General features: G+C 42.8%; 1 protein-coding gene across 5 annotated transcripts in view; it reads right to left on the minus strand.

The window, feature by feature from the left end:
- OSBP2 (oxysterol binding protein 2) overlaps window positions 1-26,815 on the minus strand; it is a 333,561-nt gene that overhangs the window by 305,520 nt on the left and 1,226 nt on the right. For 4 of the 5 annotated variants that reach the window (XR_004540462.1, XM_033956744.1, XM_033956741.1 and 1 more), the window contains exon 2: window positions 2,220-2,428. Coding sequence is in view for 4 of the 5 variants with exons in the window: in XM_033956744.1 (XP_033812635.1) it covers window positions 2,220-2,428 (209 nt within the window). In the remaining variant the exon portion in view is untranslated. Of the gene's footprint in view, window positions 1-2,219; window positions 2,429-2,683; window positions 2,803-26,815 lie in introns of all 5 variants that reach the window. The other variant, XM_033956742.1, reaches the window with a different exon arrangement.

Below are 26,815 nucleotides of genomic sequence, written 5' to 3' on the forward strand. Positions count from 1 at the left end.
AATAAAAGGGGAATCTGAAATCAGAAGGAAGGGGCGTTCTCACACCCTTCTTTTCAATCTTGTCTCTCTCACACATACATGTGTCCCATATTCCCTCCAATCTCCTCACTGACTAACATAACCAAAGTCCCTCTTACTCTTCCCCCAGCCCTTCTGATTCCCTCCCTTACATACTTATTCATTCTATACCCCCTGCAAGCAATCACACCCCCATCATTTAATAATAATAATAATTTTATTCTTATATACCACCAAAGCCATAATAGTTCGAGGCGGTTTACAATAAGAAGAGCTGGACAATCAGCAAAAATAGGTACAATGAAACGTCTTTGAATACAAGTGAGCAGGATAAAGAGATAAGAGGAGCTGGGACAATCAGCACACAATCAGTGAAAATAGGCACACTGTGAAGTCTTCAAGTACATGTAAGCAGAGTACTAAGAAGGCTTGAGAGATCTTGACTACAAGTCAGTTAGAGTATAACGGGAACAGGCTACCCTGATCATCTCCTCTCTAAGCTCCTTTCCCCCAATCTTGGTTTGGTAATAGGACAAGGGCAGTGGCAACTTAATGACTTAGGCCGCTTCCTCTGTTTCCCACAGTTGGACCCTTGTGCTTTGAGCTACAAGGGACATTATAGGGCCATGTAGTTCAAGTTAAACACTGATCAGGCAACAAGGGAATAGGAAGCAGTCTAAGCCACCTACTTGCTGTTTTTTTCCACTCCTAGGCCAAGCTCAATTCAGCATGAGGTTAAGAGGACAAATGTTTATGCCACTGCTGTCATTTGTTTTGGTTTTTCATCATAAAATGCAAAATTTTATAAGATTATTCATGCCTATTCTTGAAGTTGTGAAACCACAGATCAAGTACAAACACCCAAGAGCACTGAGCCATTATTTCTTGTCTGAATGTTGAATGATTAAAAAGTAGCTTGATGAGATCTGCCCATTAAATAAAAATAATGTATTCACTTTTTTGTCATGAGCTATTTCCCCTCTGAATTTTTTTTTCTCAGGACAATGGACAGAGTAATGCTATGACATGTAAGGAGGAGAATAATTAGTAAATACAGTACCGGGTAAAGCTTTGGATTCTTGCCCAGAAATAGCTAAGAAGAAAAAATTTAAAAAATTTAAATTGAATCAGGTTGGGCAGACTGGATGACCCATTCGGGTCTTTTACTGCCATCATCTACTATGGTACTATGTTACAAGGGAGGTAATCAGGCCACTGCACAGGTCACTGACATCTCATTAATTCCAGAGGCCATAGCCCTAAGACAGTGGTAGGGAACTCCAGTCCTCGAGAGCCGTATTCCAGTCAGGTTTTCAGGATTTCCCCAATGAATATGCATGAGATCTATTTGCATGTATTGCTTTCAATGCATATTCATTGGGGAAATCCTGAAAACCCGACTGGAATATGGCTCTTGAGGACTGGAGTTTCCTACCCATGCCCTAAGATATAGAGTGAAACCCAAATCTGCACCAAAAGTCATATAGACTTAAAGATTTAAGCCATGTCTTACTGTTCTTTTTGAAAATTACTAAATCTGCTTTGTTTGACAAATTTATCACATAATTAGGTCTTTTTAACTTCTAATCCTGTTTTTATCTTATGATATGTACGTACTTCGCTGATTGTTCAGTCTCTTATGGTGTAAACCGCCTCAAACTCTTGGGTAATGGCGGTATAAACGAATAAATTTATTATTATTAAAGAGAGAGATGATGATGTGAAAGATATTCTTAATTGAATAGCAATCAGTAATGCACAAACAGCAGACCACCTTCAATAGAAATAAAATTCTTGAACAAAATATAAAAGGCATAAACTTTTGAAAATATTTCTTCAAGGAAAAAAGATAATAGATGCATGGAACATTGGAACAGTCTTCCAGGGGAGGTGGTTGAGGAACTAAAAGAATTTAAGAATACATAGGATATGTAGCACAGATGATCCCTAGTTATAAAGAAATGTAAACTGATATGAACCAAAAAATAAATTTAGTAAGGACCTTCAGGTCCTTATTTGTTATCATAATCCTTGCTTCAATGGTTGAATGTATTGGTTACAATCCTACTAAAGGAGGAGTGGAGGGAAAAAAAAAAAATCACCAACTTTGTCAACAACTCTCCACTATACAAAAAACACTTTTTAACACTGTTGTGATACATGATATATTTGATGATATATTTGTGTTCAAAAGATTTTACCTGACTGGTTGTTCATCATACGAATAGCTTTGGCTTTAGCCAGCTCCAGAGCAGTCACCCAACGCTGCCTCTCTACTTCAGAGCTTGCTTTCAAGTGATATGCCCTGCCCCCACTGGAAAGGACAATGTTACAGGCATCTTCTGTATCAATGTGAGATGTCGACAAGTTGATGGTGCCACGACATGTGTGGGCCATCTCAGCTTGAGTCCTGTGATGAAGAAAAAGAAAAACTGAAGTCTCTATGAAAAGCATCCATGAATGACCGTACAGTGTTAGCCCCCAAAACAGATGCCATCAAGGCCCATCTAGTCATAATTCTAAAGCACATTCTCCAGAATAATGAACTGTCCTGAGATACCATCATCCTGAGCTCTGTACCCAAAGTAACCTGTTTCCTGCAGAAGCTTAGGTGGAACATTCTGAGCAACTCCATGGCATTTTCTGTATGTAACTATGCACAAACCTTGTAGTAGTGGCATAAGCACCAAAGTCTAAAAAGGACACCAGGAGTGGGGAAGGATCCACTTCACAAGATCCAGAAGCAGCTGCAAACAGGTCCCCATCTTCCTCAAGCTCTCCGCACTGTAAAGGCCATTTAGGTAAAATTAGACAATCTTTATTCAGAACAACTGATGCAGTTAATGTTGGCTGAATGTCTCCCTTTGAATCGTTTACATCTTGCTGTCTCAAGCTACTCACTTAGAAAGTCATTTTTCTCATAGTCCATAGTCCCAAGTGAGTGAACTTGAAGACCTTCTATCAGATCCCCCTTACACAAGATTTTATCATGACAGAGTAGTCATTCAAACATATCTGAAATTCCACACTAAAGTAGTCTCAGAATTCATCCTCAACCAATCCATTGTTTTGCCTGTTTTCTTTCCAAAGCCACATTCTCATCCTGGAGAAGCAGCCCTTCACACCATGGATTGCAAGTGTGCTCTGGCATACTAACTGGACTGGATTAAATGACAAACAAAGTCCTTCTTTTGGAAACCAACTCCTAGTCTATCTGCACTTGGTCAGCAGACTATCTCCTTTGCATATAATAATAATAATAATTTATTCTTATACACCGCCAAATACAAAGAATAAAAATGAAATTAAACAGAAATACATTGAGAGAAGAATAATGTTAAAACTAATAAAACCTTATGATATAAATTGATCAAACAGCTGCGTTTTTACCAATTTTCTAAAAGTATAATAAGAAGCAGCAGGTTTAAAAAAGTTGGCCAACCAGTTATTCATTGTGCCTGCTTGAAAGGCAAGAGTTCTATCCAGGAATCTTTTATATCGACAGGTTTTTACTGTTGGGTAAGTAAACAGATGGATTCAACATGTAGGTCTTTTGGAGCAGTCCAGAGAAAAATGCGAGACCAAGTACTCAGGTGCCATACCAAATAGTGATTTAAAACAAATACAAGCAAATTTAAAAAGAACTCTTGCCTCCATCAGCAACCAATGTAATTTTTTGAAATAGGGGCTAATATGCTCCCATTTTTTCAAACCATAAATCAGCCAAACTGCTGAATTTTGAATGATTTGAAGTCTTTTAAAAATTTTCTTATAAGTTCCCAAGTAGATGATATTACAATAATCAAGCATGCTCAATATGGAAGATTGGACTAGCAAATGAAATGAGAATGCATCGAAATATATATATATATTTTTTATTTTTTTTTTTAATGGTCCGGAGTTTCCACAAAACTGAGAAACATTTTAACTAAATGGTCCGAGTGCTTATTTATCTAAAGTAAGATGTTGGTCCAATGTCACAACCAAAATTTTTATAGAATCGGCTACAGGAAAATTTTGACTATTCAGAAAAATCGATGCATCTTTAATTTTGTCATTAGGGGTAGCCAGAAAAAACTTGTTTTTTCAGAATTAAGTTTCAATTTGAAATTGGACATCCAAAGTTCAATCTGGTGTAAAATAGAGGATAGATGGTTAATAATCTCAGGAGTCAGATTGGTAAAGGGAACAACTAAGGTAATATCATCCGCATAGATATAAAATTTCACTTTTAAACTATGAAGTAAGTTCCCCAATGAAGCAAGATAAATATTAAACAACGTGGGAGATAAAGGGGAACCCTGAGGAACACCGCAGGAATTTTCCCAATGAAGAGAAAACTTATCTTCAAAATAAACTTGATAAGATCTTTTAGTTAAGAATCCCTGAAACCATTTTAAAACATTACCAGAAATACCAATGGATTCCAAGCAGTCGATAAGAAGCACATGGTCGACTAGGTCAAAAACACTACTCAAATCTAACTACAGAACCAGAGCACTAGTACCTTGACTAAATAAACTCAAAAGAGAATCTAACAACGAGGCTAAGACTGTTTCTGTACTAAAACCAGCTCAAAAATCAGATTGATTATCCTGCAATATACTAAATTTGTCAAGGTAAGCTACCAATTCCTGGTTGACCATACCCTCAATTAACTTAACAAACAAAGGGATACTTGTAATAGGTCGATAATTGGGTATCAGAGCAATAGATTCCTTAGGATTTTTTACAATCTGCGTTATCAAAATGTGACCCAAGTCCTCTGGAAATGTACCACTCTGTAATAGAGAGGAAATCCAATCAAACAACCTGGCTTTAAAAGTAACAGGAGCAACTTTCATAATATTGGATGGACAGCAATCTAATTGGCAACTAGAATTAGCATACTTAATACAAAATTTACAAAATTGGTGCCATTTGGGAATTGTAAAATTATGCCAGAGCATATCTACCCTGAGATTCTTAATGTATTGAGCAACAGGAAAGTTCAAATAGCTTTTAGAAGAAATGGATAGATTAGATCTTAAAATACTCAGCCAAAGCTTCCGCAGATGGAGGAGACTGAAGTTAGACAGGTACATACCTTTATATCATAGAGATTATTAACCAATTGAAAGAGGCTGGGTTGATGCGGCAAGGTTATGTAACAGCTAACATAGAAACATAATGGCAAATGGCCCATCTAGTCTGCTCACCCACAGTAACCACCATCTCTTCCTCTCTCTAAGAGATCCCACAGGCCCTCTTGAATTCAGATATAAGAACATAAGAATTGCCGCTGCTGGGTCAGACCAGTGGTCCATCATGCCCAGCAGTCCGCTCACGCGGCTGCCCTCTGTTCAAAGACCAGCGCCCTAACTGAGACTAGCCCTATCAGCGTACATCCTTGTTCAGCAGAAACTTGTCTAACTTTGTCTTAAATCCATGGAGGGTGTTTTCCCCCTAAGACAGACTCCGGAAGAGCGTTCCAGTTTTCTACCACTCTCTGGGTGAAGAACTTCCTTACGTTTGTATGGAATCTATCCCCTTTCAACTTTAGAGAGTGCCCTCTCGTTCTCCCTACCTTGGAGAGGGTGAAGAGGGTGAACAACCTGTCCTTATCTACTAAGCCTATCCCCTTCAGTTCCTTGAATGTTTTGATCATGTCCCCTCTCAATCTTCTCTGTTCGAGGGAGAAGAGGCCCAGTTACTCTAATTTTCGCTGTACGGCAGCTCCTCCAACACCTTAACCATCTTAGCCGCTCTTCTCTGGACCCTTTCGAGTAGTACCATGTCCTTCTTCATGTACGGCAACCAGTGCTGTACGCAGTACTCCAGCTGAGGGCGCACCATGGCCCGGTACAGTGGCATGATAACCTTCTCGGATCTGTTCGTGATTCCCTTCTTTATCATCCCTAGCATTCTCTTTGCCCTTTTCGCCGCTGCCACACATTGCATGGACGGCTTCATCGACTTGTCGATCAGAACTCCTAAGTCCCCTTTCCTGGGAGGTCTCTTCAAGTACTGCCCCAGACATCCTGTATTCGTGCATGAGATACTTGTTACCGACATGCATCACTTTACACTTGTCCACGTTGAACCTCATCTGCCATGTTGATGCCCATTATGTCATGTTGCAGATCTTCGCAATCTCCCTGCATCTTCACTACTCTGAATAACTTTGTATCATCCGGAAATTTAATCACCTCACTCATCATACCTATGTCCAGATCATTTATAAAGATGTTGAAGAGCGCGGGTCCAAGCTCCGAGCCCTGCGGCACTCCACTGGTGATGCTCTTCCAGTCCGAGTATTGTCCATTTACCCCCACTCTCTGTTTCCTATGCTCCAGTCAGTTTTTAAACCACATGAGTATTTCACCCTTAATTCCATGGCTCGCAATTTTCCAAAGTAGTTGTTCATGCGGAACGTTGTCGAACGCCTTCTGAAAGTCCAGATATACAATGTTGATCAGGTCACACTTGTCTATCTGCCTGTTCACTCCCTCGAAGAACTGTTGCAGTGAAAACTTAACAAGAACTGTTGCAGAAAGGGACTTGGGAGTACTTATCCGGGAAGATTATGAAAGCTGCCAATCAGGTGGAGAAAGCTTCAGCAAAGGCTAGACAAATGCTGGGTTGCATCAGAAGGAGCTTTATCAGCTGAAAGCCTGAAGTCATACTACCGTTGTACAGAATCATGGTGAGGCCTCACCTGGAGTACTAAGTCCAGTTTTGGAGGCCACATTATCAAAAGGATGTGAAAAGAATGGAGTCGATCCAGAGAATGGCCACTAGGATTGTCTCAGGACTTAAAGATCTCCCATATGAGGAACGTCTGAGCAAATTGCGCTTATATTCTCTCGAGGAGCACAGAGATAGGGGGGACATGATAGAAACATTCAAATACATCACGGGCCGCATTGAAGTAGAGGAAGAAATCTTTTTTTTTAAGGGTCCCACAGCAACAAGAGGACATCCGCTAAAACTTAAGGGGGTAAGATTTCATGGTGACACCAGGAAATACTTCTTCACCGAAAGGGTGATTGATCGATGGAATGGTCTTCCACGCCAGGTGGTCGAGGCCAGTAGCGTGCTCGACTTCAAGAGACGATGGGACAAACAGATGGAGTTGTTACAGTTAGGCTTAAAAGATAGATTCTCAAGGGAGGGAGGGTTCTTGAGTGGGCAGACTTGTTGGGCCGCCGGCCCTTTTCTGCCATCATACTCTATGTTTCTATGTAAGTGCAGCTAGTTTGTCAGACAAGATCTGCCTTTGCTGAAACCATGCTGGCTGGTCCTCATCAGACCGTGTCCATCAAGGTGATCAATGATGCGGAAGAGATAGCGGAACTACTGCAGCAAATTTGCAACCAATCCCTGAAAACAGGCATGATCCCGGAGGATTGGAAGATAGCCAACGTCACACCCATCTTTAAAAAGGGATCAAGAGGGGACCCGGGAAACTATAGACTGGTGAGTCTGACCTTGGTTCCAGGGAAAATGGTGGAAGCACTGATAAAAGAAAACATCGATGAACATTTTGAAAGAAACAAACTTCTGATAACCAGCCAACATGGCTTCTGCAGGGGGAGATCGTGCCTAACTAACTTATTGCATTTCTTTGAAGGAATTAGCAAACTGATGGACAGAGGAGACCCCATAGACATCATATACCTAGATTTCAAAAAGCCTTTGACAAGGTGCCTCATGAACATCTACTCGGGAAACTGAAGAACCATGGGGTGGAAGGAGACGTACATAGATGGAGCAGAAACTGGTTGGTGGGTAGGAAACAGAGGGTAGGGGTAAAGGGCCACTACTCGGACTGGAGGAAGGTCATGAGTGGTGTTCTGCTGGGCTCAGTGCTCAGGTCGCTGCTGTTTAATATATTCATAAATGATCTGGAAACAGGGACAAAGTGTGAGATAATAAAAATTTACAAGACGACACCAAACTATTTAGTAGAGCTCGGACTAAAGAGGACTGCGAAGAATTGCAAACGCACTTGAACAAACTAGGGGAATGGGCGACGAGAGGGCAGATGAAGTTCAACGTTGAGAAATGTAAAGTATTGCAAGTGGGTAGCAGGAACCCGAGGTACAACTATATGATGAGAGGGATGTTATTGAATGAGAGTACCCAAGAAAGGGACATGACAATGAAGCCAATGGCATAGTGTGCAGCGGCCGCTAAGAGAGCGAATAGAATGCTAGGTACAATCAAGAAGGGTATTACAACCAGAACAAAAGAAGTTATCCTGCCGTTGTATCGGACGATGGTGCGCCCGCACCTGGAATACTGCGTCCAATATTAAGAAGGACATAGCGTTACTTGAGAGGGTTCAGAGGAGAGCGACACGTCTGATAAAAGGGATGGAAAACCTTTCATACGCGGAGAGATTGGAGAAACTGGGTCTCTATTCCCTGGAGAAGAGGAGACTTAGAGGGGATATGATAGAGACTTACAAGATCATGAAGGGCATAGAGAGAGTAGAGAGGGACAGATTCTTCAAACTTTCAAAAAATAAAAGAACAAGACGGCATTTGGAAAAATTGAAAGAGTCAGATTCAAAACAAATGCTAGGAAGTTCTTTTTTACCCAACATGTGATGGACACCTGGAATGCGCTTCCAGAGGACGTAATAGGGCAGAGTACGGTACTGGGGTTTAAGAAAGGAATGGACAATTTCCTGCTGGAAAAGGGGATAGAAGGATATAGAGAGAGAAAGGGCAGGACCGCCGGAAGAGGAAGCAGCGCAGCGCAGGGCTCAGAGAAGGGGCAGGACCGCCGGCAGAGGAAGCAGCTGGGCTCACTGGCATCCGGAAACAACGGTAGGCAGCTTCTCCATGCGGGAGGGGGAGGGAGGAGGCTTTGGGGTGCGAGCGGTCCTTCGGGGTGGGGGTGCGAGCGGTCCTTCGGGGTGGGGGTGCGAGCGGTCCTTCGGGGTGATGAAACGGACGTCGGGGGGGAACTATGTAAAAAAAAATTTGTACAATGCGCTCACGCATATAACGCGCATGGTTATGCACGGTTTGTAAAATCGTGTATAACGCGCGCATTATATGCGTGAAAATATGGTATTACTGAAAATCCACCATGCGGTGAAGACCTAACCATTGCAACTCCTTTTATTAGGATTAGGTTGCTTGATGTATTAAGATCCATGACTGATATTTCTGGTTTTTGGAAAGATGCTCGATTCAGAGTTGTTCTTTGGTTATTGCTAGTATTACAGTTCACAATCTCATTGATTTTTATTCTTATCTTGTGCTCTAGTTATCTCCTGTGTGGAAAACCAGCAGGAACACAACAAAAATCCTAATTTGGGGGGTTTTTTTGTTTTGTTTTTCAAAGAAAATACACGATCAGTAACAAACCGCACAGCGACTCTCAAACAAAACAAAGAAGCCGTGGTGCTAGAAAGGCACTAAGAAGAACGCAGAGAAGAGAGACAGGGCTTTCTGGCTCCGCGGAAAACTAAGAACTGAAGACCACGAGGAGGGGATGCGCCCTCTAGTGGAGCAGGAAGGCACGCATGCATAGGCAGTACTAGCAAATTTGAGATCTTCAATCAAGTTTGCTTGAAAAGCTGTCCGTGTCGGGGCTCCGCGGATGACGTCACCCACATGTAGAGAATATGCTGCCTACTTGTCCTGGGATAATGTAGGGATTGCCGGAAGATAAGCCTAAGGCACCTTTGAAGGCCTTGTCTGCCAGACCTCGCTTCAGGGATGTTAAAAGATACAGGCCTGGAAAACCGTCCTTTACACCCTCTTACATTTCTTCCTATAATTCTAGAGATGTAAAAATAAAAAAATGAAATTAAAAAAAACTTGCATTCTTTCCAAATAAATGTAGTTATAAATAAACATCTAAAATTAAAACATCAAACATGGCAGAAGGAAAATTAGTGGAGGTGGTTGTTAAATATTTAATTTTGTGCAACGAAACAAATATCTTGCCAATATGACCGTGCCAAAAATCTGGGAGTAGATAAAGCTCATTTCTGGGCTTCATTTCAAAACATGTTTAGTGTGCCCAACACATTCTGTGAGATCAGCAAATACACAGGACAGTTAGTTACATCCTCTCCTCATTCAAAGTAGACAAACCACAGCTTTCACTGCTGGCCCAAGCCAACTTCAGGGTCAAGCTGTTTATCAGAAGGATAGGAAACAAAAAAAAAAAAACAGTACAATGCTACTAAAAGAGAGAAAAAAATTATATAATTCAGTTGAAAATTAGAAAAACGTTGTTTGCCCAAGCTTGTATTTCATTCTTGAAAGAAAATATTATGTAAAGCACTGTTTTCCAACGTCTTCAAGCCAAGCAAGGACACTGTAAAAGAGGGCTCAGGACTGAGTGGGAACTTTTTGAAAAAGGTCCTAAGGGAGAATTGCAGGGGTCTAGTGCATGAATAAAACTGGCAAGCAGCACTAATAGAGAACAACGGAATCCAGAGTGACAACCAAAAACAGGGGAACAGGCTGAGGGCGAGACAGACACACCACAGGAGGAGGATGACCGAGACGAGGCTTGGGGTCTAGCAACTCACGAGGGGGCCAGGAGCGCCAACCCATGAGGAAAAACAGAAAGAAAGGCGAACAAACGGGACTTACTTTGCCTATACACTAATGCTAGGAGCCTAAGGGCTAAAATGGGAGAGCTGGAAATCCTAGCCAGCAAAAAGGGCCTAGACATAATTGGAGTCACAGAAACGTGGTGGACTGATGACAATGAATGGGATGTGGCTTTACCAGGATTCAAACTCTACAGGAGAGATAGGTCACACAAAAAGGGTGGAGGAATAGCACTATATATAAAAGATTCCATACCTTCAACCAGGATGAAAACAACTGTAAGGGCGGACGACTTGGAATCACTATGGGTTAAGCTACCAGGAGGAACTGGAGCAGACATAAAATTGGGTCTGTACTATCGCCCACCTGGACAAACGGAAGAAATCGACCAGGATCTGGAGGCTGAACTGAGGCAGGTATGCAAAAGCGGAAGTGTGGTGGTGATGGGAGACTTGAACTACCCGGGAATAAACTGGAGTATTGGGCACTCAAACTGCATGAGGAAGACCAAATTCCTGGAGGTCACGAGGGATTGTTTCATAGAACAGCTGGTCACGGAACCAACACGGGGTGATGCCACTCTTGACCTAATCCTCAACGGACTAGGGCGGGGGTCGGCAACCTGCGGCTCTTTTCCACCTTTGCTGCGGCTCCGGTAGTGTGTCACGCAGGCATGCACCTCACAAGTCCAGCGTCGCGGCGGGAAATAGCCATGCTGAGCAGTGAGCTCAGCACATACACAGATGAAAGCCTTGCTTGCTGATTGGTCCGGCGGCCCCGCCCCGCCGTGCCGCCGGACCAATCAGCAAGCAAGGCTTTCATCTGTGTAGTGCTGAGCTCACTGCTCAGCATGGCTATTTCCCGCCGCGACGCTGGACTTGTAAGGTGCCTGAAAAAGAAATCATCCTGGCCGGGGTCGGTGTCATGCTCCGGAGATCTACAGCCTTCCTATCTCCCTCTCCCTTCTACCTGCTTCCGGCCACATCCCCTGCTCCGCGGCTCTCTTCGGCAACTCAGCAGCAGCGATCGACACAAGCTTCTGACGTCGGGGCCTACCCTCTGCGAGTCCCGCTTGTTTCAACTTCCTTTTTCCACAAAGGCGGGACTCGTAGAGGGAAGGCCTCGATGTCGGCAGCTTGTCTTGATCACTGCTGCTGACGAGTTGCTGAAGAGAGCCGCGGAGCAGGGGGGTGTTGCCAGGTGCAGGTAGAAGGGAGAGACCCAGATGCAGGACTCGTGGGTGAGGGAGGAGAAGAGAGAGAGAAAGAGAGAGGGGAGGGAAACAAAAGGAAATCTTTCATACTGGGCTGGGCCGGAGTGGAGGGAGGGTGGAAAGATTCTAGCTACAGGGTGCAGTAACAAAGGAAAAGGGGGGGAAAGCTGAAAATGGAGATAGTGACACAAAGAAGAGAAAGGGTAAGCAGGACCTACTTAATAAGGATAGAGATACAGAGGGGACATGAAGAGGAGGTGAAATAGAGACATAGAAGTAATGCTGAAAAAGTGGGGGGGGAGATAAAGACATTGAAAGGGCAAATGGTGAACATGGCGTAAAGATAAGGACAGAGACAAATGAAGATTCTGAAAAAGTGGTGAGATAGGGATATAGGTGAGATGGACACAAAGAAGGGTGATGCTGGAAAATAGGTGGAATGGTAATTCTGACAGACACAGAAGGGAAATGCTGGATCAAGGAGAGATGGGGCTCAGGCTGGACGGAATGAGGAGAAATGCCTTGTTGGCCCGGAACTTCCTCTCCTACGTCAGAATTGACGTCAGGGAGCGGAATGCTGGTCAGCGCCACACTTCTGCAGGGAAAGCTTGGGACGGCGGTGGCTTGGGGGCTGTTCCCCGATTGCGGTGGCAGCAAACCGAGTGGCTTGGGGGAGGGCACGGAGACAGAAAGAAGGGGGAACAGGGAGACAGAAAGAAAAAGTTGGGGGAGAGAATGAGGTCTGGAGGAGAGGAAACATACAGGAGGCTGAAAGAAAGGAAGAAAGATTGGATGCACAGTCAGAAGAAGAAAGTGCAACCAGAGACTCATGAAATCACCAAATAGCAAAGGTAGGAAAAATGATTTTATTTTCAATTTAGTGATCCTGTAAATAGCATTAAGATAAGAAACAATATATGCAGTGTTAGATTTGTTTTATAATGGTTTTGCGGCTCCAAGTTTTTTTTTCTTTTCGAAAACGGGTCCAAGTGGCTCTTTATGTCTTAAAGGTTGCAGACCCCTGGACTAGGGGGACCCGCTAAGGAGGTGGCGGTACTAGCCCCACTAGGAAACAGCAATCACAACACGATCCAGTACAGGCTAGAAATTGGATCATCAAAGGTGAAAAGAACTACAACGACTGCACTTAACTTCAAAAAAGGGAATTATGATGCCATGAGGAAAATGGTGGGAAAGAAACTTAACGACAGCGCAAGGAAGATGGAGTCCGTAGAAAATGCCTCGACCATACTCAAGGGCACAGTGCACGAAGCACAGAACCTGTGCATCCCCAAGTACAGGAAAGGGTGCAAAAAAAATAGAACAAAAAACCCAGTCTGGATAACAAATGCAGTGAAAAAGGCGATAAGTGACAAGAAAGCATCATTCAAAAAATGGAAAAAGGACAAAACAGAGGAGAACCAAAAGGAACACAAAAAACACCAAAAGGAGTGTCATCGAGTGGTTAGGAAAGCAAAAAAAGAATATGAAGAGAGACTGGCAGGGGAAGCAACAAACTTTAAATCATTCTTCAGGTACGTTAAGGGGAAGCAACCAGCAAGGGAGGAAGTGGGACCCTTGGATGATGGGGACAGAAAGGGAGTGGTAAAAGAGGAAAAGGAGATAGCTGACAGGCTAAATAAGTTCTTCACGTCAGTTTTCACGAGGGAGGACACAACCAACATTCCGGAGCCCGAGGAGATCGTAAAAGGAGAGCAGGATGAAAATCTGGTCCAGCTAGAGGTGAGCAAGGTGGATGTCCTCAGGCAGATAGACAGGCTAAAGAGCGACAAATCGCCAGGTCCGGATGGCATTCACCCAAGGGTACTCAAGGAACTAAGGAACGAAATAGCTGAGCCACTTTGACAAATATGCAACCTATCCCTAAAAACTGGAGAGATTCCGGAAGACTGGAAAATAGCAAATGTCACGCCCATCTTCAAGAAAGGCTCAAGGGGAGACCCAGGAAACTACAGGCCAGTGAGCTTCACCTCGGTCCCGGGAAAGATGATGGAAGCGCTGATTAAAGACAGCATCTGGGAACACATCGACAACTATGGGCAGCTAAAGTCGAGCCAGCATGGCTTCTGCAAGGGCAGGTCATGCCTCACGAACTTATTATACTTCTTTGAGGGGGTAACCTGCCAGGTGGATAAAGGGGAATCCATAGATATCATTTACCTTGACTTCCAAAAAGCCTTCGATAAGGTGCCACACGAAAGACTACTAAGGAAGCTATGGAACCATGGGGTGCAAGGGGAGGTCCACCGATGGATCAAAAACTGGCTGGCGGACAGGAAACAGAGGGTTGGAGTAAAGGGACATTACTCAGACTGGCAATGGGTCACGAGCGGAGTTCCACAGGGGTCGGTGCTGGGACCGCTCCTATTCAATATATTCATTAACGACCTGGAGGCAGGAACAAAATGTGAGGTTATTAAATTTGCAGATGACACCAAACTATATCGCAAGGTCAATAACATGGAGGACTGCGAAGATCTCCAAAAAGATCTGACAACACTGGAAAAATGGGCCAAAAAGTGGCAAATGAGTTTCAACATAGGGAAATGCAAGGTCATGCATATAGGGAAAAAAACCCCGATGTTCACTTACAAAATGGGGGGGATCAGCGCTAGGGGTGAGCGACCTTGAAAGAGACCTGGGAGTGATGGTAGACACAACATTGAAGGCGTCGGCGCAGTGTGCCATGGCCTCAAGGAAAGCAAACAGAATGTTGGATATCATTAAGAAGGGTATCACGACCAGGACAAAGGAAGTCATCCTGCCACTGTATCGTGCTATGGTGCGCCCGCACCTGGAGTACTGTGTTCAGTTCTGGTCGCCGTACCTCAAGAAGGACATGGAGGTACTTGAGAGGGTCCAGAGAAGAGCAACTAAGCTAATAAAGGGCATGGAGGACCTCTCATATATTGACAGACTGAAAAAGCTAGGGCTTTTCTCCCTGGAAAAGCGGAGACTTAGAGGAGACATGATAGAAACCTTCAAGATCATGAAGGGCATAGAAAAAATAGACAGGGAACGATTTTTCAAATTAAGGGGATCAATAAGTACAAGGGGGCACTCAGAGAAATTGAAAGGGGAGAGGTTTAGAACAAACGCCAGGAAGTTCTTTTTCACACAGAGGGTGGTGGATAGATGGCACGCGCTACCAGAGGATGTGATAAACAGGAGCACGCTACAGGGGTTCAAAGAAGCTTTGGATAGGTACTTGGAAGACAAAGGGATTGAGGGGTACAGATAAGAGTAGAGGTAGATTATAGGGATGGGATTAGAGGTAAGTTACAAAATTAATCAGGGACCACTGTTCAGGCACTAGGCCTGATGGGCCACTGCGGGAGCGGACCGCTGAGCAAGATGGACCTCTGGTCTGACTCAGCGGGGGCAACTTCTTATGTTCTTAAGTACCTCCAAGCTCAGAACAGCAAAGATTTTGAAATTGACATTTTATTGTTAAATAGTTTAACTAACTAGGTAACAAACAAACACACACCAAGACACATGTGGCATCATTTGTTATATTTCATTCATATAAACTGTTTGGCCCTTGAATTGGAATGTTATTCTTACAAATTGAATAAAAACAAACAAATGAAACAGAGCAAGCTTATTTATAAGAACAGGAGAAAAAGCAAGTTCTCTACAAAAATTGCCCACAGTGACCAATCCAGTTTCATCTTTTCTCTCAGAAAATGAACCATGAAGTCTGATTGGTCACTATCATAAGTTCTCCACATAAAATATACCCCAATGAGGGTTGTGTTCATGAGGAGCTAGCTAAAATAATGGTAGACAAAATGATAGGGCTGGATGGTGTACATCCGAGGGTGCTGAAGGAACTTAGGGAAGTTCTGGTAGCTCCACTGACTGACCTTTTCAACAAGTCTCTAGAGTCGGGAGTGGTACCAGAGGAAGGGAGAAGGGCAGATGTGGTCCCTCTCCACAAAAGGGGAAGTAAGGAAGAAGTAGGGAATTACAGACCGGTAAGTCTGACTTCTGTAGCAAGCAAATTAATGGAAACGCTTTTAAAACAGAGAATGGTCAAGTTTCTGGAATCCTGTGGATTACAGGACCGGAGGCAACATAGATTCACTAGAGGTAGGTCTTGTCATAAGAACATAAGAATAGCCTTACTGGGTCAGACCAATGGTCCATCAAGCCCAGTAGCCCGTTCTCATGGTGGCCAATCCAGGTCACTAGTGCCTGGCCAAAACCCAAATAGTAGCAACATTCCATGCTACCAATCTTGAGCAAGCACAGGCTTCCCCCATATCTTAATAACAGACTATGGACTTTTCCTCCAGGAATTTGTCCAAACCTTTCTTAAAACCTGCTACACTAGCCGCCTTTACCACAACCTCTGGCAATGCCTTATCTCTCCTGCCGCGGGTCGCAGCAGTTCCGGTAGAGGAGTGATGGCATCGCGGTAGGGGAGATGAGGCATCTCTCCTGCCGCGATCCATCACCCCCCCCCCTCGCGATTAACATCAGGCCAGGAGAGAGCCCACCTGTGGGCGGGCCTTTGGGACGGCTGGGCCAATCTGGCCCCATTCTGCTGGTGGCTGCCTGCCGGACAGGCAGGTTTGGACACCCGTCTGTCCGGCCAACTGGAAAACAGGTGCGGGGAAGGGGGATGGGGGGGTCGCAGGTCAGCTGGGGGGGCGATCGGGGGTTCTGGGGGGGCGGTCGTTGAGGGGAGGGGGGTTCCGTTGAGGGCAGGAGGGCCTGGGATCCCTCCTGCCCGTATTGTAGTGGGGGTTGGGGGTAGGGGTCGCCGGGGCCAGGACGGCTTGGGCTCCCTCCTGGCCTGAATGAGTCGTGGGGGGGTTGTCGCCAGGGCAAGGAGGGCTTGGGCTCTCTCCTGGCCCAAGCCAGTCGCGGGGGGGGGGTCGTCGCTGGGGCCAGGAGAGCTTGGGCTCTCTCCTGGCCCGATGTTAATCGGCAGGGCAAGAGGGCTTGGGCTCCCTCTTGCCCTGATGTTGTCGGGGTGGGGGGAGGGGGGTCGCGGTTCGACATGGCAGGAGGGCTTGGGCACCCTCCTGCCTGGATCGTTGTGTGTGTGAGGGGGGTTCTGTAACCGGTGTTGTTTTTGACAGACACCGGTTACAGAATCCAGCTTTTAGGCGAAGGACTGGCTCCTCCTTCGCCTGAAAGCCCTTCTGTTGGACGTTTGTGGCTTAGGCGTTTTTTTGTTTCATTATGGCTGAAAAGTGTAGACGTGGTGTGGGTGTACTTTTAGACGTAGTGGTGATTGGACGTATAGGCAGAGGAAGGCCATAATCAAAACAAGGACGTTTAGTTTGGTTATTGACACTTTCCCTGCTTCTGCATTGAACTTTTAAGGACTTAGGCCAAAAGGGGACTTAGACGCTTTTTTTGATTATGTTCCTCCACGCACTTAACAAGAGAGAAATAGATAAAAAGTAGAACCCAAAGATGTAACCGCAGGTTTTATGAAGAGAAACTCACAAAGGCGCTTCTCTCTTGTGTGAGATCAGAAAACATTTGTACTTTAAAGCCAATAAAGGACTCCTTTTATCAAGCTGCACTAGCAGGCGGTAGTTTTTGGCCAGCATGGGGATTAGCGCGTGATGAAACGTCGCATGCGTTAACCCCTGTAGCATGGCTTGATAAAAGGAGCCCCAAGTCTTTCTGTCTATTTAAAAAAAAAAAAAAAAGTTTCATCAGCCAAACTTTATCAATTGAAAGAGCTAAAGATATAATCAAAGTGGAGGGGCGTGATTTTGGCTCGAGTCAAGATGGCTGCGTGAAGTTTTAGCTTCTGCTACCTTCCGGGCAAAAGCATTCTTTTTTCTTTGCCATGCTGCGAAAAAATTTATGTACCGTATGGCATTTAGCTGCTGAAGATAGCTCTCTTATCGGTTGATGAGCGAGAGAGTGCGGAGGGTGGATCTCTCTAATTTTGCCTACGTGCCCAAGTCTCGGCCTACCACAAGAATTACTATGCAGGCCTCGTTGAAACAGCAATCTATCTCCCCGCAGTTGAGCACTTCGGAACCTGTGGGTCCTATATTTACTAAAGAGGCTGCAGATGATTCTCCCGGAGACCCGATGCAGGAAATGCATCACTGGATGAAGGAAATCCATGAGGATCTTAAGGCAGTGAGAACAGAGGTGACAAAATTGGGAGTGGAGCTTAAGGCAGAGATCCATGAGTTGGGCTCTCAGATTGAGGAAGCTGAACAGTGATTGGATTTGCACGCGGAGCTTTTTGAGGCTACTGACAAACATCTTATGGCCCTAAGGGATAATTATACGTTTCTACAAGATAAACTGGAGGATTTAGAAAATTGGAGCAGGCGACACAATTTGTGTTTTCGGGGCTTACCCGATTCACCTACTTATAAGGATTGTGAGCATGTCGTCCAGCAGACTGTGAGTGCATTGTTGAAGGAGGAAGCTTCTTCTATTCAGCTTGAAAAGGCTCATCGTGCATTAGGTGCATCTATTAATAATAGACCCACGGACATTACGCAGGAAAAAAGGACAAGAAACTGATAAACCGGATATTTCTGCAAATGATTCCCTCACTGCCGACTGTTTAGCTAATTTTTTTTACACAAAAATTACCACTATCAAAGCTAATATAATTAACAATTCCTCTTCTGTTTCTGATGAAGATCAAATTAATTTTCAAGCTACATGTTCCAACTTTATCCTTCCTACTCTATCTGAACTAAGATAGTTATTTCAAACAATAAAACTTAAAGGTTCTAAAAACGAAGCTTTTCCTCCTTTTCTTCTTAAACGCTACTTTTCAATTTTCGGTCCAATTATTCTACAAATTATTCACAAAAGTTTGTCTACATCATCAATTCCAAAAGACTGGAAACATTCAGTTCTTCTACCAATTATCAAGGATTCCAAAACTAGTCCTTGCGATTGTTCTAACTATCGTCCTATAGCGAATCTTTCATTCCTAGCAAAATTAACTGAAAAAGTAGTATTTCAACAGTTGTCAGATTTTGTAGACAAAACTCATGTCTTACATCCTAATCAAGCAGGATTTCGTAAGAATCACTCAACAGAACACTCTTTAGTAGGTCTTGTCACAACTATTCATTACTTTCTGGACCAACATAAATCTGTCGTTCTCATTTCATTAGACTTAGCGGCAGCCTTTGACACAATTGATCACCATTTATTACTTCACTGCCTTTCTTCCATTGGTATCAAAGACCAAGTTTTAGATTGGTTTCAGTCATATTTTACCAATAGATCTTCTACAGTACACTTTAACAATTCTATTTCAAAGCCATATCAAACAAATTATGGAGTACCACAAGGGTCCATATTGTCCCCATTACTATTTAACATTTATCTGGCCCCCCTTTTAACCCTATGTCAATCTATAGGATTCACAGTGTATGCCTACGCGGATGATTTTCAACTTTTGCACCCCATAGATTCCTCAAGTTCCCAGGATATATTCGAAATTAACCTTAAGCTGGCCAAAGTTCATGATTGGTTGAACAATAATCAACTTTCTTTAAGTATCAATAAATCTACATCTATGCTTTTCTCAGGGAAAGAAGGTGTACAACTCATCAACCCAATCTTAATAGATAACAAACCCCTAAATCTCACTACCAATACAAAAATCTTGGGCGTCATTATAGACAATAATCTTACTTTCCGATTACATATCAGTGCTTTGGTTAAAAATTGTTTCTATAAACTAAGAATGATTCGTTCGCTGGTTCCCCTTCTCGATTCATTTTCGCTCAATACTTTAATTCACTCTCTAGTGATTTCAAAACTAGACTACTGCAATTCCTTGTTAAAGGGGGCATATCTTAAGGATATAAGGCGCCTCCAAATCATACAAAACACTGCAATAAAGGTAATCTCAGGTTCAAAAAAATTCGATCATGTTACACCTCTGCTTCAAAACGCTCACTGGCTACCAATTTCATATAGGATAACATATAAAATAGCTCTATTAGTCTTTAAGACACTAAGAAATAATACTCCTGCATTTATAGATAGGCTCCTGATTCCTTACAGCCCGTCAAGAGTTCTCAGATCATCCTCACAAGCTTCCCTATATGTCCCCTCTTTAAAAATCATTGGTACTCGCCGTGACCTGATCTTCTCGGTTACAGCCCCAACTATTTGGAACTCACTCCCTCTATATTTACGACTTGAACAAGATTTGAAAAAATTCAAAAATAGCTTAAAGTGTTTTCTTTTTAAAGAAGCCTTTAACTAAAAGTTTATTTTCCGGTTGATTTCTAATTTCATCGTCTTGTATTAAATTCAGATTATCTACCCCCTCTCTTTAGATTTTCCTGTTTTCAAATTCTTTTCCTCACACCATCCCTATGTTCTAACCTAATCTGATTAACACATTTTTATTTTATTTTTATTGTATTTTTTCTTTTTCCCTCCTTTCCTACTGTTTCATGTGTTTGTTACCCCAGTTCGTTTTTTTTTAATTTTAAAGTAATTATTTTTATTTACGATGTATTTGTGATTTAAGAAATCCAATTTTATTTCTTTGTAAAACGCTTTGTATCCTGAAAAGCGTTTAATCAAATAATATAATAAACTTGAAACTTGAAACTTGACAGGATTGATGGTCAGCCTAGAATAGGTATGCAGGTAGATTGATAGGCTTAAAAACTAAAAATCCCCGGGACCGGATGGCATCCATCCAAGAGTAATCAAGGAACAGAAAGGGGCTATAGCTGAACTGCTTCAACTAATAGCCAATCTGTCGATCAAATTGGGAAGGAATCCGGAAGACTGGAAAGTGGCGAATGTCACGCCAATCTTCAAGAAAGGTTCAAGGAGAGATCCTGGAAACTACAGACCGGTAAGTCTGACCTCGGTACCAGGAAAGATGGTAGAGGCGCTGATAAAGGACTGCATCATTGATCACCTTGATGGATACAATCTGATGAGGACCAGCCAGCATAGCTTCAGCAAAGGAAGATCTTGCTTAACGAACTTGCTGCACTTCTTTGAGGGAGTAAACAGGCAGATAGACAAGGGTGACCCGGTCGACATTGTATATCTGGATTTTCAGAAGGCGTTCAACAAGGTCCCGCATGAACGACTACTTCGAAAAATTCCAAGCCATGGAATCGAGGGGGAAATACTCATGTGAATTAAAAACTGGTTGGTGGATAGGAAACAGAGAGTGGGGGGTAAATGGACTATACTAGGACTGGAAAAGCAAGTGGAGTGCCGCAGGGTTCGGTGCTCTTCCAACATATTTATAAATGACCTGGAAATTGTTACAACAAGTGAAGTGATTACATTTGCGGATGATACGAAGTTATTCAGAGTGGTGAAGACACAGAAGGATTGCGAAGACCTGCAACGTGACATAAACATGTTTGAGAAATGGGCTGTGACAGGGCAAATGAGGTATAACGTGGATAAGTGTAAGGTGATGCATGTCGGTAACAAAAATCTTATACACGAATACAGGATGTCTGGTGTGGTACTCGGAGAGACCCCCCAGGAAAGAGACCTGGGAGTACTGGTTGACAAGTTGATGAAGCTGTCCGCACAATGCGCAGTGGCTGCGAAAAGGGTGAACAGAATGTTAGGAATGATTACGAAGGGGATCACAAGCAGATCGGAGAAAGTTATCATGCCGCTGTACCAGGCCATGTTACGCCCCCACCTGGAATACTGCGTCCAGCACTGGTCGCCATACATGAAGAAGGACACGGTACTACTCAAAAGGGTCCAGAGAAGAGCGACTAAAATGGTTAAGGGGAACTTATATTCAAGTCAACCATTTTTCTTCCTTTTCTGGGGGGGGAAAAAGGGGGTCTCGACTTATATTCAAGTATACACAGTAAGTAGAAGGAGGCAAAGGATAGTGGTAAATGGAGTTTGCTTCGTGGAAAAGGATGCTGTTTAGTGAAGTGTCACAGGGATCTGTCTGTCTTTGGGCCAGCTCTTTTTAACATCTTTGTGAATGATATTGTGGAAGGACTGTCTGGTTAAATTTGTCTTTTTGCAGATGATATTTCGGTTATAAATAATAAACTAGATCAAGTTCATCATTGGCTGGACAAAAATAGATTGGCTCTCAATATTAAAAAAACAAATGTTATGCTTTTTCCTTGGAAGGATAGTTTTTCTCTTGTTACTCCTATTACAATTCTAAACGTTCCCCTTCAATTAGTTAAAAATATAAAAATTCTAGGAGTAATCTTTGATAATAAACTTAATTATCATGATCATATCAGTAGCATTGTGAAAACCACCTTCTATAGACTGCGTAAAATTCGTTCCATTTCTAAGTTTCTTTGTCCTAAAGCACTTAACATACTAAGCCTTACTGAAGGATCCAAGATGGCGATCTGAGACAGGACGCGCTGAGCTGCGTGTCCCAGGATTGTGCTTCTTTCAATTTCCTTAACGGTAATTACTTACCGCGATGCCGAAGAGACGGGGCCGGAGTGCCGCTTCTGCCTCGCGGCGTCCTGGAGCCCCGGGTCTCGGGAATATTCAGGATTTACTGCGGCGCATGCAGGAGGTCGCAGTAACGTCGGATGGCGGCCCGCTGACAACACAGGGAGGCGAAACCAACGTGGATGTTCCTGGGCCCGACACCACACTGAGCCCCGACGTTAGGGCACCGCCCCCGCAACCCCAGACGACCAGCTCTCCCAGGGGCGGGGAAACCCCGGATTCACTGGTTTTTTCCTCTCCAGAGGCAAGGGAAGATTTACTGGAGAGTTTGGAGACTGGGGCCCACTTTTCCAGGGCCCCTATGGAGGTACCTGGGGGAATATCATCTCAACATGAGGGGGAAGAGCTGAAGACACCCCCCGAAGGATTTCAGAACGGTGAGCACTCTACATTTACACAAACCTCAATTGAATTGATTAAACCTGCAGAAGTGACTTTAGACTCTATCTGGGACTTATTGGCTGGTTTTGTTAAAAAAATTACTCCTACACTTCAACAAATTGAAGGGAAAATTAAGGAACATGATAAAGAATTGAAGGATTTAAGAAAAGAAACAAATACTTCTAATTTATCTGTTCTAAAAATGGAAAAAGAAATTGTATCACTGAAACAAGTTCAAGAGGCATTAGTTAAAGATAATATTAACCTAAGGAAGAAGACTGAAATGCTTGAGAATAATTCACGCAGTAATAACTTAAGGTTGATTAACTTTCCAAGACTTGAGTTAGTAACACCTAGAGAAATGCTAAAGAGATATCTAGTAGAGAACTTAGAGATACCCGAAGATTCATTACCACCATTTTTACAGGTTTATTATTTGCCTGATAAAGAACAAAATCAACAACTAAAAGAAAAACCTTCAGATCAAGAACTTCCAAATATATCACAGATCTTAGAAACATCTGAGAAGGATTTAGCATCACCAGCCACCATGATTATTACTTAAGCTTTGCCAATTGATAAAACATGGTTGTTAAAACTTTTCTTTAAAAATAGACAAAAAAGCTTTCTTGGTTATAAAATACAAATGTTCCCAGATTTGGCACGGGAGACGCAAAGGCGTCGCCGTGAATTTCTTCTTTTGAAACCTGGGGTTTTATCTTTGGGAGCAACCTTTTATTTGAGACATCCGTGTAAATGTATTGTATATCACCGTACTCTTAAATATGTGTTTTTTGAACCATCACAATTGACAAATTTCGTGGCTATGTCTCGCCTGAATGTTAACAATCTTTGAGCCCTAAATTTAGGATATTGTGACCTCATCTCAGTGCTATAGTTCTCAGCTTCTTTTACAATTTTCTTTTTAGATAATTTCGCCAATTTTCAATAATTCTTGGATCCTAATTGTGGACTTGAGCATAAATAGTAAATTTGTTTAATTTAAGATTTATATTGCTTTGTATTTGATATCTATCCTATTCTTGCTTTCTGTACAAGTGTAATACTTGAAATTTAAGTTGAAAATAATAAATAAATAATAATAAAAAAATAACATACTGATTCATTCTCTGGTGATTTCTAAAATAGACTATTGCAATTCCCTATTTAAAGGAATTGCTTCAAAAGAAATAAAACGATTACAAATTATTCAAAATGCATCAATCAAATTAATAACAAAATCCAAAAAGTTTGATCATGTAACACCTCTTCTCAAAAAGGCTCACTGGCTTCCAGTCATATATAGAATTACTCATAAATTATGTACAATTATTTTTAAAACCTTATATAATAAGACTCCAGCTTTTTTATTTAGGTTACTTATCCCTTATTCTGCAAAAAGAATCTTACGATCTAATGAACAGAATCTTTTATCAATTCCCTCACTGAAAATTATTAATACGAGGAGACAATTCATCTTCTCCTGTACAGCACCGCAGACCTGGAACGCCCTCCCTATGTTTTTACGGGAGGAGAAGGAGTTTGCAAAATTTAAAAATGAGTTAAAAACTTTCCTTTTTAAAGATGCATTTGCAAATTAATCTTTTATCTTATTGCTCTGGCTTGTTTTATTTTCCTCATATGTCTTATTACCCTTTTGTATTTTCCCTTGATGTTTCTCCTCTTCTTTAAGAATTGTATTTCATCCCTCCTTACCTATTGTTTTTGTATTGTTAATTTTTGATATACTAATTTTATTTATTAATTGTATGTATTGTTTTGTTCCCTAATATATGTAAATTTTAAGTGTACACCGTTTAGAAACTTGGATTAAGCGGTTAATCAAGTCAACTAATAAACTTGAAACTTGATGATACCAAACTCTAATAGGGTAGATACCCCGGATGGTGTGGATAACATGAGGCAGGATTGAGCAAAGTTTGAAGAATGGTCCAGAAACTGGCAACTAAGATTTAGTTTAAAAAATGCAGGGTCATGCACTTGGGCTGCAAAAATCCAAGAAAATTGTATAAAATAGGGGGCAAAGTACTTTTATGTACAAAAAGGATCAGGATTTGGGGGTGATTGTGTCAGATGATCTAAAGATGGAAAAACAAGTAGAAAAATGGACAAAGCCAGGAAGATGCTTGGGTGGATAGGGAGAGGAATGGCCAGTAGGAAAAAGGTGACAGTGTCATTGTACAAGACAAGTCTCTGGTGAGGCTCCATTTGAAATACTGTGTGCAATTCTGCAGACCGTACTTTCAGAAAGATATAAATAGGATGGAGCCGGTCTAGAGAGCTGTGGTAGTTGTCATAAAGCGTATGGGGACAGACTTAAGAGACCTCAATATGTATACTCTGGAAGAAAGGCAGAAAAGAGGGGATATGATAAGAGACATTTAAATATCTCTGTGGTATTAATGTACAGGTAGTAAGCCTTTTTCAAATACAGGAAAACTTTGGCATGAGGGCTTAGGATAAAGTTAAGAGGTGATAGGCTCAGAGTAATCTAAAGAAATACTTTTCTACAGAAAGGGTGGTAGATGCGTGAAATAGTCTCTTGGTAGAGGTGGTGGAGACAAAAACTGTCCGAATTCAGGAAAGCGTGGGACAGGCACATGTAATCCGAGAGGAGGAGATAGATGCTGCAGATGGGCTAACTAGATGGGCCATTTGGCGTTTATCTGCCTTCAGATTTCTATGTTTCTAAATCTGAACACACCTTCCTGCCTCAGAAAACTGATTAGCTCACTAGGAGGCCGATGCTGAAAACAGTGTATTGGAATTTCTGATTGCATGTGGGGTTCCTGCAAAAAACTTGCCATGGCATATAGTAATCATTGTGTATGCAAATTATTGCTTCATTAAAATCACAGCAGAAATCAGCAGTTCATTGACAAATGTCTCCTGCTTGAGATTTGTTCCTCCACGTGAATTACTATATACTTTACATTAGTATTTATGGATTACTAATATGGTCCAGAAGGAGTTCAATGAGATTCGCAATCAGAAGAGCCTGGCCATGTCCAGAATTTACATGATTTCATTAGGGTTCATGACATGATAGCTTGGATTGTGCTCTTGTAGGCATACAATTATAGCATAGTATATGGTTTGGAGAAAGTATTTATCTGTATTTGAATTCCTGCTTATTTTTATTATTTATATTCCGCATATCCTTACTCAGCTTTATGAAATTCCCTTTGCAGTTATTCCCCATCAGTATTTGGTTTCTATTATCTTACATATTTTGCTACCTCACTGTATACTTCCTTTTCCAGATGATTTATGAGTAAGCTGGGTAGTGCTGACCTGTGAGCCAAATGATCTTGTTCTACTGTGCAAAATTACCACTTAGTCCTATAATTTACCTATTTTCGGCTTTACAAAATGATTTTTCTTTTTCCTTTTCAGTCTCAGGAGCTTCACACCATCCTCAACCCCATCAGTTCCCCTATTGCTGTACTCCGCCCTCCCACACTTTCCAGCCCTACTCACCTATTGCTCTTCCCCCCCCCACTCTCCAGTCCCTGCTCCCCTATTACTCTTTCCCCCCCACTCTCCAGTCCCTGCTCCCCTATTGCTCTTTCCCCCACCCCACCCCCTCTCCAGTTCCTGCTCACCTATTGCTCTTTCCCCTATCCTCTTCTCCAATCCCTGCTCCCCTACTGCTCTTTTCCCTCCCCCCACTCTCCAGTCTCTGCTCCCCTATTGCTCTTTTCCCTCCCCCTCCATTCTCCAGTCCCTCTCCCCTATTTCTCTTCATCTCTCCTCCCCCACTCTCCAATCCCTGCTCCCCTATTGCTCTTTCCCTCCCCCACTCTCCAGTCCCTCCCCCACTGCTCTTTTCCCTCCCCCTCCATTTTCCAGTCCCTCCCCCTATTGCTCTTTCCCCTCCCCCCACTCTCCAATCCCTGCTCTCCTATTGCTCTTTCCCCTCCCCCCCCACTCTCCAGTCCCTGCTCCCCTATTGGTCTTTTCCCTCCCCCCACTCTCCAGTCCCTGCTCCCCTATTGCTCTTTCCCTCCCCCACTCTCCAGTCCCTCCCCCACTGCTCTTTTCCTTCCCCCTCCATTCTTCAGTCCCTCCCCCTATTGCTCTTCCCCTCTCCCCCCACTCTCCAGTCCCTGCTCCCCTATTGCTCTTTCCCCTCCCCCCC

This window comes from Geotrypetes seraphini, chromosome 8 (genome assembly GCF_902459505.1).
Source record: "Geotrypetes seraphini chromosome 8, aGeoSer1.1, whole genome shotgun sequence".
Taxonomy (NCBI): domain Eukaryota; kingdom Metazoa; phylum Chordata; class Amphibia; order Gymnophiona; family Dermophiidae; genus Geotrypetes; species Geotrypetes seraphini.